Genomic DNA, 16619 nt, shown 5'->3' on the forward strand with positions numbered 1-16619 from the left:
TTGACCACAAATAAATCTAGCATTAATTAGTTGACCTTCTTAGTAAGAAAGATTCCATAGTAATATTCCATGCATGGTTCCTGATTACCAGAAATGCAAATCTAAGTTGATCCTTAATTTTGGCTTCTAGTTTATGTCGGAGATTAAATTATAGTTACAAATTTTGATTAATCAAAAGTTTCATTGTTGTTAACTCAAACTTAATCTGGTAGGGCCCACAGGATCTGAACAGTGGAAAAACACAAACGCATGAAGGAGATCATTCTTTGTTACTAAAATTAGAAAATTATTTATATTTATCAATTGGGTGACATGTGAGATTTTGCTCTTCCAACCCTATCCAACTTATTTTCTAGATATTACCTAAGTCACCCTGGTTTCTTTTTTGCATCGCGTTTGCGGATCCCAGATCAAAATCAAGGTAGAATAATCCGATTGTTCCCATTGCCTACCAAAGAAGCATCTTCCTTCGGATCCTTTACTCGAGTAGACATTTGTGCTCTCTTCATATATCTTCATCACATATTAGGAGGAGGTCAACATCTAAATTTGGATAATTGATAAAAATTAAGTGTTTTAAACCTTGATGCAATGGTAAGAATTACTGTATTACAATCTAATGGTCACCTAATGGTCATGAGTATATATTGAATGTGGTGTATTTAACATCTTAAATTAAGAACTTTAATTACCTTTGACAAATAAATTCTACAATAAAATCGATTTGACTTGGTATAGAATTATTTTCTTTTCGGAGAATATCCCTTAAAGGGTCTCGAAGGACAACCCTTTTAATATGAACCATGTGATTCAGATCAATTTTTGTGTAGAGGGGAGGGTATTAATTGAATTGCAATTAATTCGAAGTCTTTCCAAGTGAAGCAATTTCTCTACCACATGCAAATGTCTGCTTTGGCAGAATTTAGGTTACAAGTAAAATAATAAATGGTACAATAAAAAATACAACATATTTTGATTTGTTTTTGTAAATTAATTTTTGGGTTTTATCAATTTTTTTTTAAAATTTTTGGGTATATTTTCTTTTCAATCCTTGACTAACAAACCCTATCAATACTCGAATATCAACCTTGTTTTATGTGTTCTTCGGACAGGCTCTTACAACTACAAATTATGTAAGACTTACAAATAAAAAATATTTAAAAAATAAATTTTGTCACTCTAATCCTGTGGGCCCCTGTAATTTGTGGTCAGCGTCGGAGAAGACCATTTTGACTTCGCAAAAAACACTTGACTTTGCCTAACACAAGTGAAGAAAGTGTTTCCATATTCATTTTTTTTTTGGTAAGACATTCAATTTTGAAGAACCATCCACTACGTTTGGTCAATGGCAGTGACGGTTCCATCTCTTTACCAGTGAGAGCCTAACTAACATTACTTGAGTGTCCTAGAGCTGTAATAATGTATAAGGTTGTGTTTGGTTGTCACCTGTAAAGAGACCATTTTTCTCATATTGGGATTCCAAACCATGGGACTTTCCTTCAGTCAATGATCTATGATGTATTACACGCTTTTAAGATTAGGGTTACTTCAGTTTTTCTCAAGAAATGAAAATGGAACTTATCTTCTCAATTATTTGTTCATATTTGTAAAGGTATATACCTAACTGTTATGATAGTTGCTGCTTACATTATGATCCATGATTGCTTACTTCCAAATAAAGCTTATAAGTTACGGAAGAAGACAGATATAGGTGAGCCTGCTTTGAAGGCTTCAACTGGTGAAGAACACGAAAATGGTTCTGGGTTTCTTCTTCAGCATAAAACCTTTGCTTTCTCATTTGGTAACCATTAAATCAATTATTTACTTATGGAAACTTTTCTACCAAACAATGTGGTGCCAATTGGCATTGCCAGTCTCTCTTTTAGCTTCAGGAATTAAATCTCCTCTCAGTGCCAGCTAGTCTGATCAGAGCTTTCCATGAAAGAACTCGATTATTTCATCTTTTCTATTGCATTCCTTTTCTGATTAGTTTCACTACTACTAACAACAAGTCCATATAGGGTTCCAGTGGGTTAGGTCTTGAATGAATGGTTTAAATGGAGAAGATGATTACTGTATTGTTTGGTGGGTTGAGAATAATTAGGCATTAATGATATGGCATCAGCTGGTTTGTACAGTAAATTAATTCATTTAATAATAATAAATGAAGATCATTTTTTATTTTTTTTTTGTTGGCCAAACTATCTACACATCAAATTAATTTCTAGTCATTTAATAGTAATTATAGAACGACCTAATTAGCTTTGGATCCCACCAAATTTTCTATACAATGCAAGAGAACTGGTAGCTTATTTCTTCCGTGGATTTTGTTATGTTCTTTGCAACAAAAGGGAAAATTTAATACAATGATACATCAAGACCAACTCGATCACCTGGGTAGTTTGTTGAACAGTTCAGATAGAATTTAAAGACAACAGAAGAGCAATATATAGTAAATTCTTTATTGAAATGCTTGTGAGTTGAGATTCAATAGGTCAATTGGGTTTTTTTAAAGGTTTTGTCATTTGGGTCTTATTAAGATGAAAGACCAACAGACACAAATAAGGCATTATCACTCCTATTCTTCTCTTCTTCATTTGTGCTGTTCAATGGTGTGACCCTCAAAGCTCTTCTACTTTTGCACCAAGTCATCCTTAAGCACACGGCAATGCCAATCCCAAGGGTGGGCATTGAGGCCCTACTTAACCAGCTGTTTCTATTGCCAACTTCCAACCAACAGAGATGGCTTGTTAGGCTAGAAATTATTGCCTGGCTCATTAATGAACTTAAAATCTTATTAATCTCTTCATGGAATATTGAAAATTAGGTAATCATTAAATTTTAAAAGCCAGATATTAGGGAGAGTGTTCAAGTGCTTTGTAATATCGGCATTGTGTGAGTTATTCACATTTGATGTATTGTCGTTGTTTTTATATATAATTCAAAACGAAGACAATGGAAATGATAGAGAGAATTCATGAACTGTGTTATAGATCATCTAAATTATAATGAACAACAATAGTCTAATTATCTATATTAAAATGAAAATCTCACCCTTATTGGATGCTCCAATGAATGTTTTTACTGATTAATATTATGAAAGAGACAATCTATGATGGGGCGGCTTCGTTTTAATGATGATGGATTAATGGGTCCACAGTTAGATTGGCAAAGTGAGTACTCACAGATTCAAAAATCTTCAAATAGAGAAATTAAAGCACTTTTAAATGATGAAACAATATCCAAGTAAGACAAAAATGGGCATTTCCCTATTAGAACATAATCATATTATCTTAGGCACTACATCTCACCTTGGAAATGTTCACCGTTGCCAAAATCTCAGAAACTTGCTTCTCATTGGAACACTGTTTTTCTAATTATTTAATCATAGGAATTCGACAAAGAAAGCTTGCTGTGAAGGCATCATATTTACAGTAATATAATCTAATTTCTTCTCTCTCTGACTCTCTCCAACTAACCAACCAACCAACCATTTTGCAGAAAAGGAGAAGAAAGTTCAGAAGTTGAAAATAGAGGAAGCGTGAAAGATAAGATTGTACAGTAAAGAGAAGAGTGAGAGGCGAAGAAGGAAATTAAAAACCCAGAAACTGTGGCTGGGCTAAGTTACACGTCGCTAAGAATAATGGAATATGGATACTCAAAAAGAACATGTTAGCTTCAGGAGTCAGCTGGAAGACTGGGAGTTCTTCAAGAAGTTGTTCTCAAGGTCTGGATAAAAACAGAACGAAAAATTTGCATTACAAGGTTGATGTTTAATGCGAATGAAATGTCTGTGGAATCTTTCAGTTTAAAAAATATAAAAGAATCATTTTTAGTTTTGGACTGCTAGGCTTGGGGCCTGATGACAAGAGAACATATTTTATTGGATTTAAATATAAAATCTGACAAGACTCACTAGATTTCCAAGAAGCTCAAAGATTGTCTTTGAGCTGAAGATTTACTGCACTGGGTTCTAAATCTATTCCTATTGATCAGACAGTGCTGTAATCATCTGTGTCTAGCTACCACAAAGAGTATAAAGTAACCACCAATAGATCATTCAACAAATCCCAAAACAAACTTTATAAATTGTTGTGAGTCAAATATGAAAGTGCAGATGAAGTGACATTTCCAAGAGAGACTGCTCCAGCCATGTGAGAAGTATTAGATGAGTACCAAGAATGTCTTTGTGCGAGGAATCTGGGTCATAGTACGGAGGAGAGAAATATATTACTATTCACACTGAGACAGATTAATTTATAGATTGTGTTGCTCTTGAGCCATCACATGTTTCCCACCATGTAATTCAATGGGTTTTTTTTTTTTGATGGGGTTGGGTCGATATGATATGATCTAGAATTGTGTTGGTTCTTTGATATTGGTTGATCTTCCTAGCTTGAGAACATGTCTGTGCATGTGCACTGCATGTGTAAACTTGTGGCAGAACCTTTTAATTGCTGTCATGGTGGGTCTCTCTGATTCACTTGAGATTATATGGGTCGGCAGCATGAGAGAGAGAGAGAGAGAGAGAGAGCCAAATCACAAGGAGTGATAAGGTGCTTTTAATTGGGATAGTCATGAAGAGGAGAATATCAGAGAGGGATGGTAACGTGGGAATGGATGATGAGGGAGATGACTGGAGGAAAGGGGTTCGAATGGCCTGGCCTTAATCATGGATGCTTTGGGCTGTTAGATGTTGTCTTTGTTCTTCACTTGCACTGATAGATACCCATTGGTGTGAGTGCCTGGTGGTGGTGTTTTTATCTGAAACCAACTAATCTGGATAAGAAACCCGGCAAAATCATATCATAGAAGGGAAGAATGGCACAGCAGGTTATTATGACACTCGTCCAAATTAGAAGCTTCACAGAATTGACCCATCTCTCGAGCCCCAGCCCTGATATGAATTGACCACATAATGATATTGTATAAAAGGTTTGATTCCCATTAAATAAACACAATTAATTTTTCTTCCAACGGTCATATGGGCTGGGCTATCTCTTTTGCAAAGATTTCATCATCACCATCTAATATTCCATCACACTGGCCAGCAAGATCACAAAACATTCCCTAAACATATAGAAGGCCTTCCTGTGGTGTGAAATACAGAAAGACAAGACGACAGAGATTTATATGATAAGGAGCTTCTCATCATCTCATGAACCTCATGGTTAGGCTGTAAGTCTTGTCTTCATTCCTCACACCCCCAGTGTTCGATCACTTTCTGTTTCCGGATTTTCTTTGCTGTTCTTGTTTTTTTCTTTACCAGCAAAAGAAGGATGGCACAGCAGAGCATTTATCCCATCCAGAGTAAAATGACCTTACAGAGAATTGACCCCCAGAAACTCTCTCTTTCTGTGACACACACACACAATGACGCAGATGTGTCTACGACTCTGCATATGTTTCTTTTGGATAAGAATACCTTTGAGGATGATGATGATAATATGACTGAACAAGAGACTGTTCTGCAAAGACATGTGACACCCACAAGGTAGAGGAAGGGAAGATATAGCAAATTAGCAATGATTCATATTCGAAAATGTGGGCTCTTTTGTTTTTGGTTCTCTGCCAAAATAATAATGCATGAGAGTTCCCATTCTTGGCCAGGACAGATCGCTTTCCATCCTTTTTCAACTTTGATTCTCTTGGTTTGGCCTTTCGAGGCTATTCTACTGGATAAATAATAATTCATCAACACCACCAACACATTTACTACTGGCTTTTTCCTTTTTCTTTCACTATATCGTATAAAGCAAAGTAAGGCATTCTCTTAATATAAGTTTATCCTTTCTACTCTTTTCCACCCTGCTACGCGGGCAACTATTGCTTATGTGGGTAATTTCTACCTATGTCTTATCATCCTATTTCTCATGTCCTCTCATGATTCTTATTTCCTGATTCCATTCTCACCGAGTGGAAAAGAAAAGAACCAAAAATTTCGCATGGAAACAGAGTTGAAAAGCAACTGAGCAAATACATATATTATACCAAAATCAATAAGGGTGGCAGAGGATGGTTTCAGGTTGACCCAAGGTGAAAATAGGCTGTAGACATCTTCTTAAAGTGACGACCCCATGCTCCATTTTCAAGTTATTACCCCCCATAATTCAAGGATTTTGCTCATGCTAAGTCCCTAGTGGATGCACTAGCAAGGAGGGCTCAGTAGATGCAATGCTCGAAAAATTGGCCCACTTTCACTCCCTGGCTTCAGGATTTTCCTGTTCCTGCTGCTGGAGTTACTTCAGTGCCTTCTGGATAAATGCAAACTCAACAAAAATGGGAAAAACGAGACAGTTAAGATGCATAATCCATTCACTCCATGCACAATTTTCAGAACTTCTAATTTCTTTATTACTATAAAAATAAGACCCAGAGCTGGATTTGTTGCAAAGAATACACTAACCTAACATAAGAACACAAGAACAAGTGAACTCAAAAAAGGGGGCTGGGAAAGAAAAAGAAAAATTCCTACTGTCGACAAGAATACATTACGAGTAAACCACTCTTAAAACACTCCCACAAATGAATGCTACCCATCCACGGGAGAAGTGGAGGATTCTGAACTCTCGAGTGAACCCTGTCCATCCAGCGCACTTGAATGTAACCAATGGCTAATTACAGATGCTGTTTCACCAATATGCCCAGACCATACAGGTAAGATCACTATAGCAAATCCAGAAGGTTTGGCTGCTCTGGAGTAGATTTGGCTTGATTAGACCGGGAATGTCCCATGCCACCCTTCCCTCTTCCCCTCCCCACAGCAGTTGGAGGAGGCGGGGCAAGTCTTGGCATGATCTGTTCACTCTTGGAAGACGCAAATATGGATCCAAGATTGTTGGCTTTCTTTTCGGTATATGCACCTGTTGCATAAGTATTGGAGTTTGTCATGCCCAAACTCGAGTTCGCTTGATTTGATTTCAAGAAGCCAATAGAATTTTGGGGGTTGGATCCCCCACTGTATAGATTGCTGGTAGTTGAAATAGAACCACCCTGATTTGGTCTCGGAAGAACAGAATTGTTAATACCGAAAACACCACTGTTCATGCTGGAGGAATTTATCCCAGAACTACCTTGAATATGTTTTGACAGTCCAATTGGATTGCTGCCGGTGCTGAAGTTGCTTTGGGTCATCTTCAACGTAGATCCCTGGTAATGTGAGGATAGCCCTACTGAATTATTTGTAGCAGCAGGCCCCACACTGCCCACTGAGTTGCTAGGCCTTGGGGGCCAATCAGCAAAAGGGTCTATATCATCAATACCAGCATCAGACGTTCCTGGACTCTGCTTCGTTTTTTCATCATCACTTATTTGTTGAGCAACAGCAGATGAAGTCCTAGGAGGCCATTCTATGTCCACTGGAGGACATGAAGTTGTTTGCGAACCAGTATTTGAAGATATCAAGGATTGTGGCTCCACAGAAGCAATCAAGCTTGGCAGTGTAACTGGTACTGGCAATGTTGATGATGGGTTGGATATAGATGGCTGCACTGTCGCTCCAGGTCCCTTCTTGACAAGAACCCAATCTTCATCCCATCCTGCGCTGCCCTTCGCTGAAGAGACTGATGCTGCAGGTTTTCGCAATGATTCAGCCTGAAAGCCATTGGCAACAGGTGTTACCCTTACTTCTGAATTTCCAGAATCACCGACTGACACACCTCGTTTCTCTTCTATCTTCCTACAACATTAAAGAAGAGCATAAACATCTCGACTGGGTATGCCCCAGACCCCATAGTAGGAGAAACTTTGTTCATCAAGTATGGCCATTTACTTAAAACATATAAACAAATCAATCTGCAGTTTTGGAGCAAAATGGGGTAAATAGTGACAAGGGTAAAGCATTGAAATACCTTAGTATATCCTTGACGAAGAGCATGTACTTTGCAAACTGCTGAACATTCAATTGTTGGGCTATAAGAAGTGGTAGAAGCAGTGGAAGGACATGTTCTGCAGTAAATTCTATGCCATACTGAAAAATAACATTCATACAGAAGAACATTAGCAGCCATTCTCCAAATAACAAATTTCTCACATCTACTAATGAAGGCCAAAGCAATCAAACACCACCTTCAGGTAAAAACAGTAAAAACAGCGCACATTCTTGAAAAGTTTCTTCTTATAGTAGAATACAACAGTTTTACTGTTTCAAATTTCTTTGGGCTTTGAGTGCAGATTACTTTTCTCTTTGGCCCTTGCAGAGATAGATGGGCAGGAAGGGTTATCCAAATTGGGACCAACTAAATTTACCCACATGTTCAATTTCATGTTAACATCAGCCCTTGTAAACACCCCCCCTCCTTTTCTGTATTCTTAACATTTAATGCCTCTTTCTTAGAGCATAAGAAAAAGAAATTCTTCAGGTAAAATCATTACAATAAGAATATGATTTGCTTTAAAAAAAATCCTGCCACATGATATTTACCTGAAGAAAAATGGAGGCTGTAACGATAATAAATGTTTGAAAAACTGGCTCTTTTATTTTTCTTTCACATGAGGCACAAGGCTTTAAGGCTGACACTTAAGTAACACAAAAAGTAAATCATCTGAGAAGCATACATTGTCTTTGGGTTACTCCTCTTTAACAAATTAGGCATTGCAGGTGATAGGACTTACCTGCTTGAAAATTGAGTTCGCAACCCCAAGTGTGCACATGAGTGTGGGAGCAGAACGGTCAACAGCTGTACAACGCTGGATGGTTTGCAAGATATCCAGAACAGCATGTTTATCAAGTGTGGGAACCAAATCACTAAGGCAAAGCAAAGCATTCACTCTGACCTGTCAATGAAGCCATCCTCATCATCATATTAATAATTCAAATACAGTGTTACCCACCTATACGAAGTATGACTTACAAGCATGTAAATCCCATTAGACTTTGAGAAGAATAGCAAATAAAACACTATTCATCTAATCAATGATAAGCCAGTTTATTTAGATGATACTAGTCTGAAGTTTTTCCATGTGGAGCATCTACCTTAAACAATGACAAGGCGAGAGAATGCAGAACAGCAATTCAGGATTGTTTGACCAAACCCAAGTAGTTGAAATAAGATCCAGGTGAGTCATCCAGGCATTTAATTATATGCTTCATAATTTGATGCAGTTATAGACAAGTCAATTACCAATAAACATTTAGGGAACACTGGGAATTGACCAAATTCGTACAGGAGAAGCATCATAACTCATAACTGGATCACTAATATGCAGCCCCAATATATCATTTGGTGGTACACTGGTACTGTCTGATAGTTTGGATAATTTTTCCCCATTTCGTAGGAAACAAACATGAACCTATTTTGTGTTGCTAGTTGTTTTAAGAAAATGCATTTTTTGTCAGGAGATCTCAGCAAGTATCTTCCAAATAAGTTTTGACCCCTAACAACCAATTGCATTTCTAGTTGACATTACTGGTTTTACCATCAGCTTTGATTAGTGAAATCTGATCAATATATTCAACCATACACGTCAATAGTCTTAGTTTAGGCTGGCATCTCATACATACTTAGCCATTTAATTGATTACATTAATTCCTTATTTAATATAAATGAAACCATATAACGTGTTGATAAGTGTGAGACTGTATGATGCATTTGTCTCATACTTAAAGGTTGTGGGGGCTTTGCACATAACTTATGCCAAATGCACAGATCTAATGCGATCTAGATGCCAAGCTACATATGGATCAGTACATATGTGATCAAAGGCAGGATGCAAAGAAATTTCACTGAAACACTGAACAGCAAAGAAGGAATTTCAGTAACCTAAAGTGGGCTGCAAGCAAGGAACTGTCAAAGGGGATTTTGCACAAGATAGAGGATGCAAAAATAGAAAGAAAAGAGACAGAAAAAAGAAAATAAAGATTTCCAAAATCTCCCTCTCTTTCATTCTCTCTCCCCCCCCCCCCCCTTTACCTCCCTCTTTCCTTCCATATTCATTTATTTATTTTAATTTCTTTCCACTTTCTCCTTTCAAGCTCCCTTCTTCCCTCTTTCCTTTCTTTTCTTCTACAGATTCTAATCCCTTTTTTTTTTTATCTTATTTGATTCTCTTTCATGCATATCCCCTTCTCTTCTCTGAAGCCACATTGTCTCCTCTCTTTTGAAAATAGACATCATCTTTTTCTCTAGTTTAGGACTCCCTACACTATGCTTATTTTCTTTTGAACATTAGACAATGTTCAGAGTTTTTATTTTATTTGAATGTAATTACACCTTAGTCTTTTCATCATTTATTTGAGTTATAATTGAAGGTTGAAGGCTAAGTGTGTGGAGAACAGTTGGGTATTCAAACTGTCATTGGATTATCAACTTCTTGTTCGGATATTCAAACTGGCATTCTTATTTTATATTTCATCTTTAGCATTTGAATTAATGGCATTGCTGGTTTCATCATCATCTTCCTTTTAACTATCAATGGTTAACCAAATGCCAGTGAAAATGAGATGAAGCCATGACATTGCTCCTTTCTCCCCACTTCCCTCCCTCCTCACTCCCCCCTCCCTCCCAACCTCATTAATAAATTCATTGACCCTTCTATCTCCTCTCTCAGTGCTATCCCTTCCTCGGAAGAGATCCTGATGGCTTCAGTATGGGTTTCTTCCTCACCTCTTGGGACTTCATTGAGAATGACCTTGCCCAGGCCATCCGGAGCTTCTTCTTTAACCCTTCTCAACTTCCTTCCATAAACCAAACTTTCCTCTGCCTCATTCCCAAAAAGCAAGGAGCAACCTCTCTCACCAATTTCTACCCCGTCTCTCTTTGTAACCTCCTTTACAAATTCATTTCCAAGGTTCTAGTGAATAGGCTTAAGAAGGTTATGCCCTCCCTTGTGAGCCCGAACCAATCCGCCTTCATCTCGGGCCGTAGTATTGCGGATAACATCCCTTCTCGTGCGAAAATTGTCTGAGGCTTCGATAGATTTGCTCACTCTCCGACAGCTCTCCTTAAGGTTGACCTCCACAAAGCCTTTGACTCCATTCGCTGGGACTTCATTAGTGAGGTCCTCTCTTCTATGGGTTCCCCCCCCCTTTCATCCACTGGATTGAATATTGTATCTCTTCTCCCCGATTCTCCATTATCACCAACGGATCCCCTGCGGGTTTCTTCCCCTCTCGAGTTGGTATTCGCCAAGGTTGCCCCCTCTCCCCCTATCTCTTCTCCCTAGCTTTGGAGGTTCTCTCCCGCATCCTCCAATCTAAAACTGATCATCTCCACATTTCCCCCATTCCTAAATGCAAAACCCTTAATCTTACCCATCTCACCTTTGTTGACGATCTCATGATCTTCTCCAAAGCATATCACCTCTCCATCTCCTCCATTCTCTCCTCTCTCTCCCAATTCGAATCCCTCTCTGGCCTTCAAGTCAATCTCTACAAGTCCACCATCTATCTTGCGGGGATCCCCAATCAGCTTCGTGCCTCCCTTCTCCAGCTCTTGGGCTTTAAGCCTGGTTCCTTCCCAGTTGCCTATCTTGACCTCCCGCTCATCCCCGATAGGCTCACTCGCCACCAATGTCTCCCTATGCTTGATCATATTCGAAAGAAGCTCTAGCTCTGGAAGGGCAAGCTCCTTTCCTTTGTTGGCAAAATCATCCTCATCCGCTCAGTTCTGCAATCTTCCTATCTCTATTGGTGTGGGATCTTTTCCATTCCCAAATCCACCATTCATGCTATGGAATCCTTGTTTCAGCCTTCCTTTCGAAGGGCAGGAAACCTCACGTTTCCTTCATCCGACTAGTTGGTCAACCATATGCCGCCCTACTTCTGAGGGAGGCCTCGGAATCCACCGGATCTCAGATGTTAACCTTGCCTGCCTCCTTAAACTCATCTGGAAAATTGCCTCAAAACATGATTTCATCTAGGTTAAATGGGTTTACTCTTATCATCTCCAGTCTAATTCCCTCTGGACTTGCCCCTTGCCCTCTAACCCCTCTTAGATTTGGAGGAAAATTCTCATGCTTTGACCCCACGCCATCTCGGCAATTTCTACCACTATCTCCTCAGGCTTTTCCACTTCCTTTTGGCTTGACCCGTGGCATCCGATGGGCATTCTCTATAACCTCTTTGGCCCCCGTGTGGTCTACAACTCCCGCATCCCCAAATCTACCCCTTTGTCCATTTTCATCTCTAATGGGTCCTAGAACCCCGCCTCTATCCCCATGCTCACACAGGTTTGGGAAACTCTTCCCCCTCTCTCTAGCTCCTCAATTAATACGCCCATTTGGCTTCCCTCCCCCTCCAAAACCTTCACCGCAGCCTTAGCCTGGAACATCCTCAGAGCCCACAACCCTAAACCCCCTGGTCTCCCTTGGTCTGGTTCAAAGGCTTCATTCCCCGTCATTCCCTAACCCTTTGGAGAGCCTTAACCATGCCCTCCCTACCCAATCCTTTCTCTTTAGCCACCACATCCCCACAAACCCCAGTTGCATCCTCTATTGGAAAGGTTTGGAGGATCAAGAGCACCTTTTTTTTTCTTGCCCTTTCTCCAGATCTATATAAAGAAAAGCCCTTGCCTCCATTTGACTCCATTCGAGGCGGTCTTTCGGTTTTTCCCGTGATTGATCTTGGATCCTGAGAACCTTTTTAGGTATTTCTATCTGTGATCGGATTGGCAAGCTAGTATATTGTGCATCCATTCATCACCTTTGGTGGGGCACAACCTTAGGAGATGGACTTCCAAATCCCGCTCTATTGATGGGATTTGGAATGCCATCTATTTCGATGTTTCTTCTAAATTGTTAGCTATTTCCCACCCCCCGGTTGATGATACCCCAAGGGACAAGCTTATTGTTGTCTCCTGGGGTCTTAGTTCTTCATTTCGGTCTTCTTCTTGAAGGCCTTGCTTCTTGTTCCCTTGTTTCTTAATATAATTATTTATTCATCCAAAAAAATATATTTATGTGCTTAGTCTTCTGTTGATGCTTTAGGCAATACACTAATACATCAACATAATATGTCATCCCCGACTCAGAGCATATGCATTTATGTAATTGTATCCCTCACCATTACATCTGTTATGTGCTCCACTCATTAAGACATGCTAGAATAATTTCTTTTCTCACATCTCCTATAGACATAGGCCATTATTTCATGTTTTATTCATAATCTCAAGAGATATTCATCGTGGACTCCCATTTCCAAGTGTTACCATTCACCCACATTTAAATTCTAGTTCTGGGGTTAGGATTTAATTTATATTTCATCACGATCATGAGTTTTGAATTCCATTAATTATTTAATTTTCTCTTTTAGACAATAACTTAAGTCCCTAGTTTAAGTGCAATTGCTTCTTACTTTTCTTTGATTAATGCTTGTTTTCAAGGGTTCGATAGAGTGCCTATCACTTTCTGCTTCCTGTTTTAGGCAATAACTTAAGTCCCTAGTTTAAGTGCCATTGCTTCTTACTTTTCTTTGATTAATGCTCGCTTTCAAGGGTTCAATGGAGTGCCTATCACTTCCTGTTTTAGGCAATACCTTAAGTCCCGAGTTTAAGTGACATTACTACTTACTTTTCTTTGATTAATGTTCTCTTTCAAGGGTTTGATAGAGTGCCTACCTTCCTGAGATTGGTTAGCTGCATTGACCTGTACATTTTCTGTAGCATTTAGTCACAAACAGTTCTAAGCTATGCATTGTTTTCCTCACGTTTCCTAGTCATTTTTTCAAACTCCCCCCCCCCCCCCAAAACCAAAAAAAAAGAAAAGAAAAGAAATAGTCATTTTAGGCTTAGGCCTACTCCTAACTCTTCCATATAATTCAATTTGAATCAAATCACCCATCTGTATTGGAGCATCAAGATTCTCCATTGCACAAGTCCAAGCCATCTAAGGTTACTTTCTCACAGATAATCAAGGTTAATTCCTGATCAGTATTCACTCATCAAAGCACAGATGGTCTAAGTCAGATTTGATTATCCAAGGATAGAATACTGTTCTTGTGCAAATCTAGTTTCAAACCTTTATTGCAAGTTCTTTAATTATCTAATGAAGATAACATTACTAAAGTCACTTTTAGAAATAAAAACAAGGAGTCAATTTGATTTTGCCAAACAAAATTGACTGTGATGCCTTTGAGGAGTTTTTGGCAAGTGTGTTGAGTCATTGAATGAATATAATAGTGTATAAGAACTGTAAGAACTGTATCAAGTGTATTTGATAAGTACCAATATATCAGTCATTATACAGTTCATATTTTGTTAAGGTTCTGTATCAGCATTCCCCCCCCCCCCCCCCAAAAAAAAAAAAAAAAAAAGGTGTTGTATCAGCATGTCAAAAATAATATAACATGTGAAACCAATGAAACCAGAATTAGAAGAACAGAAAAATATATTCAGAATTAGTAGCATCTATCATGGTTTAGGCCTCATCATATACTATATTAATATTATATTAAACAAATTACTATTAGAAGCCTAAGTCCAATTATGATAAACATAAATGACTGAAAACACATTAAAACTCAACAATATCCCATCATCATATGGTACACAACACTCCCCTCTCAGCACTTTAACAAAGCCCTACGTTCAAAGTGGATAGGATAACATTTTTTTTCTCAAGTTCAAACCCTACTATCTCTTTGTGAGGTTTGATTCACCCACGATTCATTAGTGTCCAAAAATTTCGAAGCATTCTAGCAATTTGAGGGCATATCTCTTTCTTAAGCGTCAAGCCATATATCTCTTTGCAGGGTTTGAATCCTAATGATTCATAAAGTCTGAAATTTTTTGAAGCATTTTAGGAAATTGGAATTCAGCCTAACTATAATATTCTACAAATCCTGAATCCTAAACAAGAGGAGCTCTGAGAATAAAAGCTGAATTCCATCAACTGAGATTGAAGTTCCTAAAAACTGTTTTTTTTTTTTTTTTTTTTTTTCCCTTTTGCTTTTGCACTTCCTGTGACGTTTCGGGTCGAGGCCAATTGAAACCAAAATATTTTGCCAAACCATGTCAAGCTAAAGATGCTATGAAATATATGATATGATGAATGATAAGAAGCTAGATTTCACACTTAAGAAATGCCACCCACACATCCCAATGCTATCAAATTTTTTCAATAATAATATTTTGGACACTATATTTCAGATAACAATGCTTGATCTGTAGTTTTCTCATCATGTTCCATAAATTCCACAACTTTGAGACTATATAAATTATCAACAGTTAAAAATTAGTTAAGCATTACCACCCATAGAAACAAATGTAGCACAACAAATATCTCCTACATACCGCAGCCACTGTAGTTTTCAGTGCCAAGCCATGAACTCGAGGTAAAATCGCCTGCTTCACTAGCTGAATATTCAAAATTAGATAAATGAGATTGGTTATAACCCAGAGCAGGTCAGAGTAAATTGACACAACAAAAAAAAAAGGTTGAGGATAAAAGAGGAAAAAGGGGGGTGGGGGGAGAAGAAGAGGAGTAACCCACAGGCTGTAAGACTCATGAAAATAAGACTGTTATCTTATGTGATAATAAGAACTACTGAAAACCATGCACAATGTCAAAAGCTTTAAAAAAACGATAAGATTGTTGGGGGTAATCATAAATCTGCAAAGATACTCCATGAGAATAGTACAAGTATCCAAAATGTGCTTCAGGTTAGAATGGGCAATCTACTTTATTCAGAGTGCAACTTCTGAACCACAATTATAAAAGAATAAATGGTATACCATATCTACTTTTGAAGATTTTTCAACCGAATTGGATTTAAAGAATTATCATCAAAGAAAACCTAAAAGTTTGACAATTGATGCGAAGCATCTGAAATTGATATAGAAAAGACTTCAAACCACCGTAACCTTATACGGAATACCACATCTACTTTTAAGGTTTTTCCAGAAAATTGGACTCATTGTCCATGGATTAAGCTATACTCGTATGGGGCTGTAGCACCCATACCTTTTTCTACGCTTGGCCCCAGTAATCTCCTTTTCACTCCTCTACCTGACAAGATCTTAACAAACAGAAAAAATAGTATGGTGTATCGTCTATCGGCATCAGCACAACTGCAGTCTTTATCTAAATATCCATATTAGCATGACCATTAGGTCTATGGACAAGGCCCTTAGCTGGAGCCCCATTTATGATAACGCAGATCCAGTGGGCAGCCTCCTAGTCAACTTTTTTTACACAAATTCTAAATCTAGTTAATGTGGTTGAGAATCTTGAGATCCTATCTTCCAGAATTCAGGCAGGTTTCAAACCCATAGGTATGTATATGTTCTGTCACAATCAAGCACCCAGTTATATAGCAAGTACTCCTTTCATCTCCCCGTCAAAAACAAAAAAATAGCAAGTAATCCAGTGTTTAATGATTTAAAACATATGACCAAGTATATTGAAGTAAGCTGTCATTTGTAAAGAGATGCAATTTTTAGAAAACTTATGGCCAATCTGTTAGTTGTTTCGGCAGATCACTTGGGTGATATTCACCAAGCCATTGTTTCATCCCACCAGTTGCAAATGTTCTTCCAAGCAGAGCAAGAGTGATGTATACGCCCCAGTTTCAGTGGTACTGTTAAAAGTTCAGATCTTGTTATGTTTACCATCATCTTAGTAAGTTCGGTTATCATTGATTACCTTGTGTTTTCATATGTACATGAGTAGGTAGGGTGTAGTTG

At 38.2% G+C, this 16619-nt stretch overlaps 1 protein-coding gene across 2 annotated transcripts in view; it reads right to left on the reverse strand.

Annotated features, from left to right (window-relative positions):
- Positions 1–6074: 6074 nt before the first annotated feature.
- LOC149025516 (SCY1-like protein 2 A) overlaps positions 6075–16619 on the reverse strand; it is a 29860-nt gene continuing 19315 nt past the window's right edge. The window contains exons 11-14 of one of the 2 annotated variants that reach the window (XM_089145727.1): positions 15228–15290; positions 8614–8775; positions 7851–7969; positions 6075–7678 (exon numbers count right to left, since the gene is read on the reverse strand). In XM_089145727.1, the coding sequence (XP_089001853.1) occupies positions 6667–7678; positions 7851–7969; positions 8614–8775; positions 15228–15290 (1356 nt within the window). In that variant the 3' untranslated portion in view covers positions 6075–6666. The remainder of the gene's footprint in view (positions 7679–7850; positions 7970–8613; positions 8776–15227; positions 15291–16619) is intronic. The other variant, XM_089145726.1, reaches the window with a different exon arrangement.

This window comes from Hakea prostrata, chromosome 2 (assembly GCF_041222555.1).
Source record: "Hakea prostrata isolate BN-2017 chromosome 2, UWA_Hpros_2, whole genome shotgun sequence".
In the NCBI taxonomy this organism is placed as follows: Eukaryota; Viridiplantae; Streptophyta; class Magnoliopsida; order Proteales; family Proteaceae; genus Hakea; species Hakea prostrata.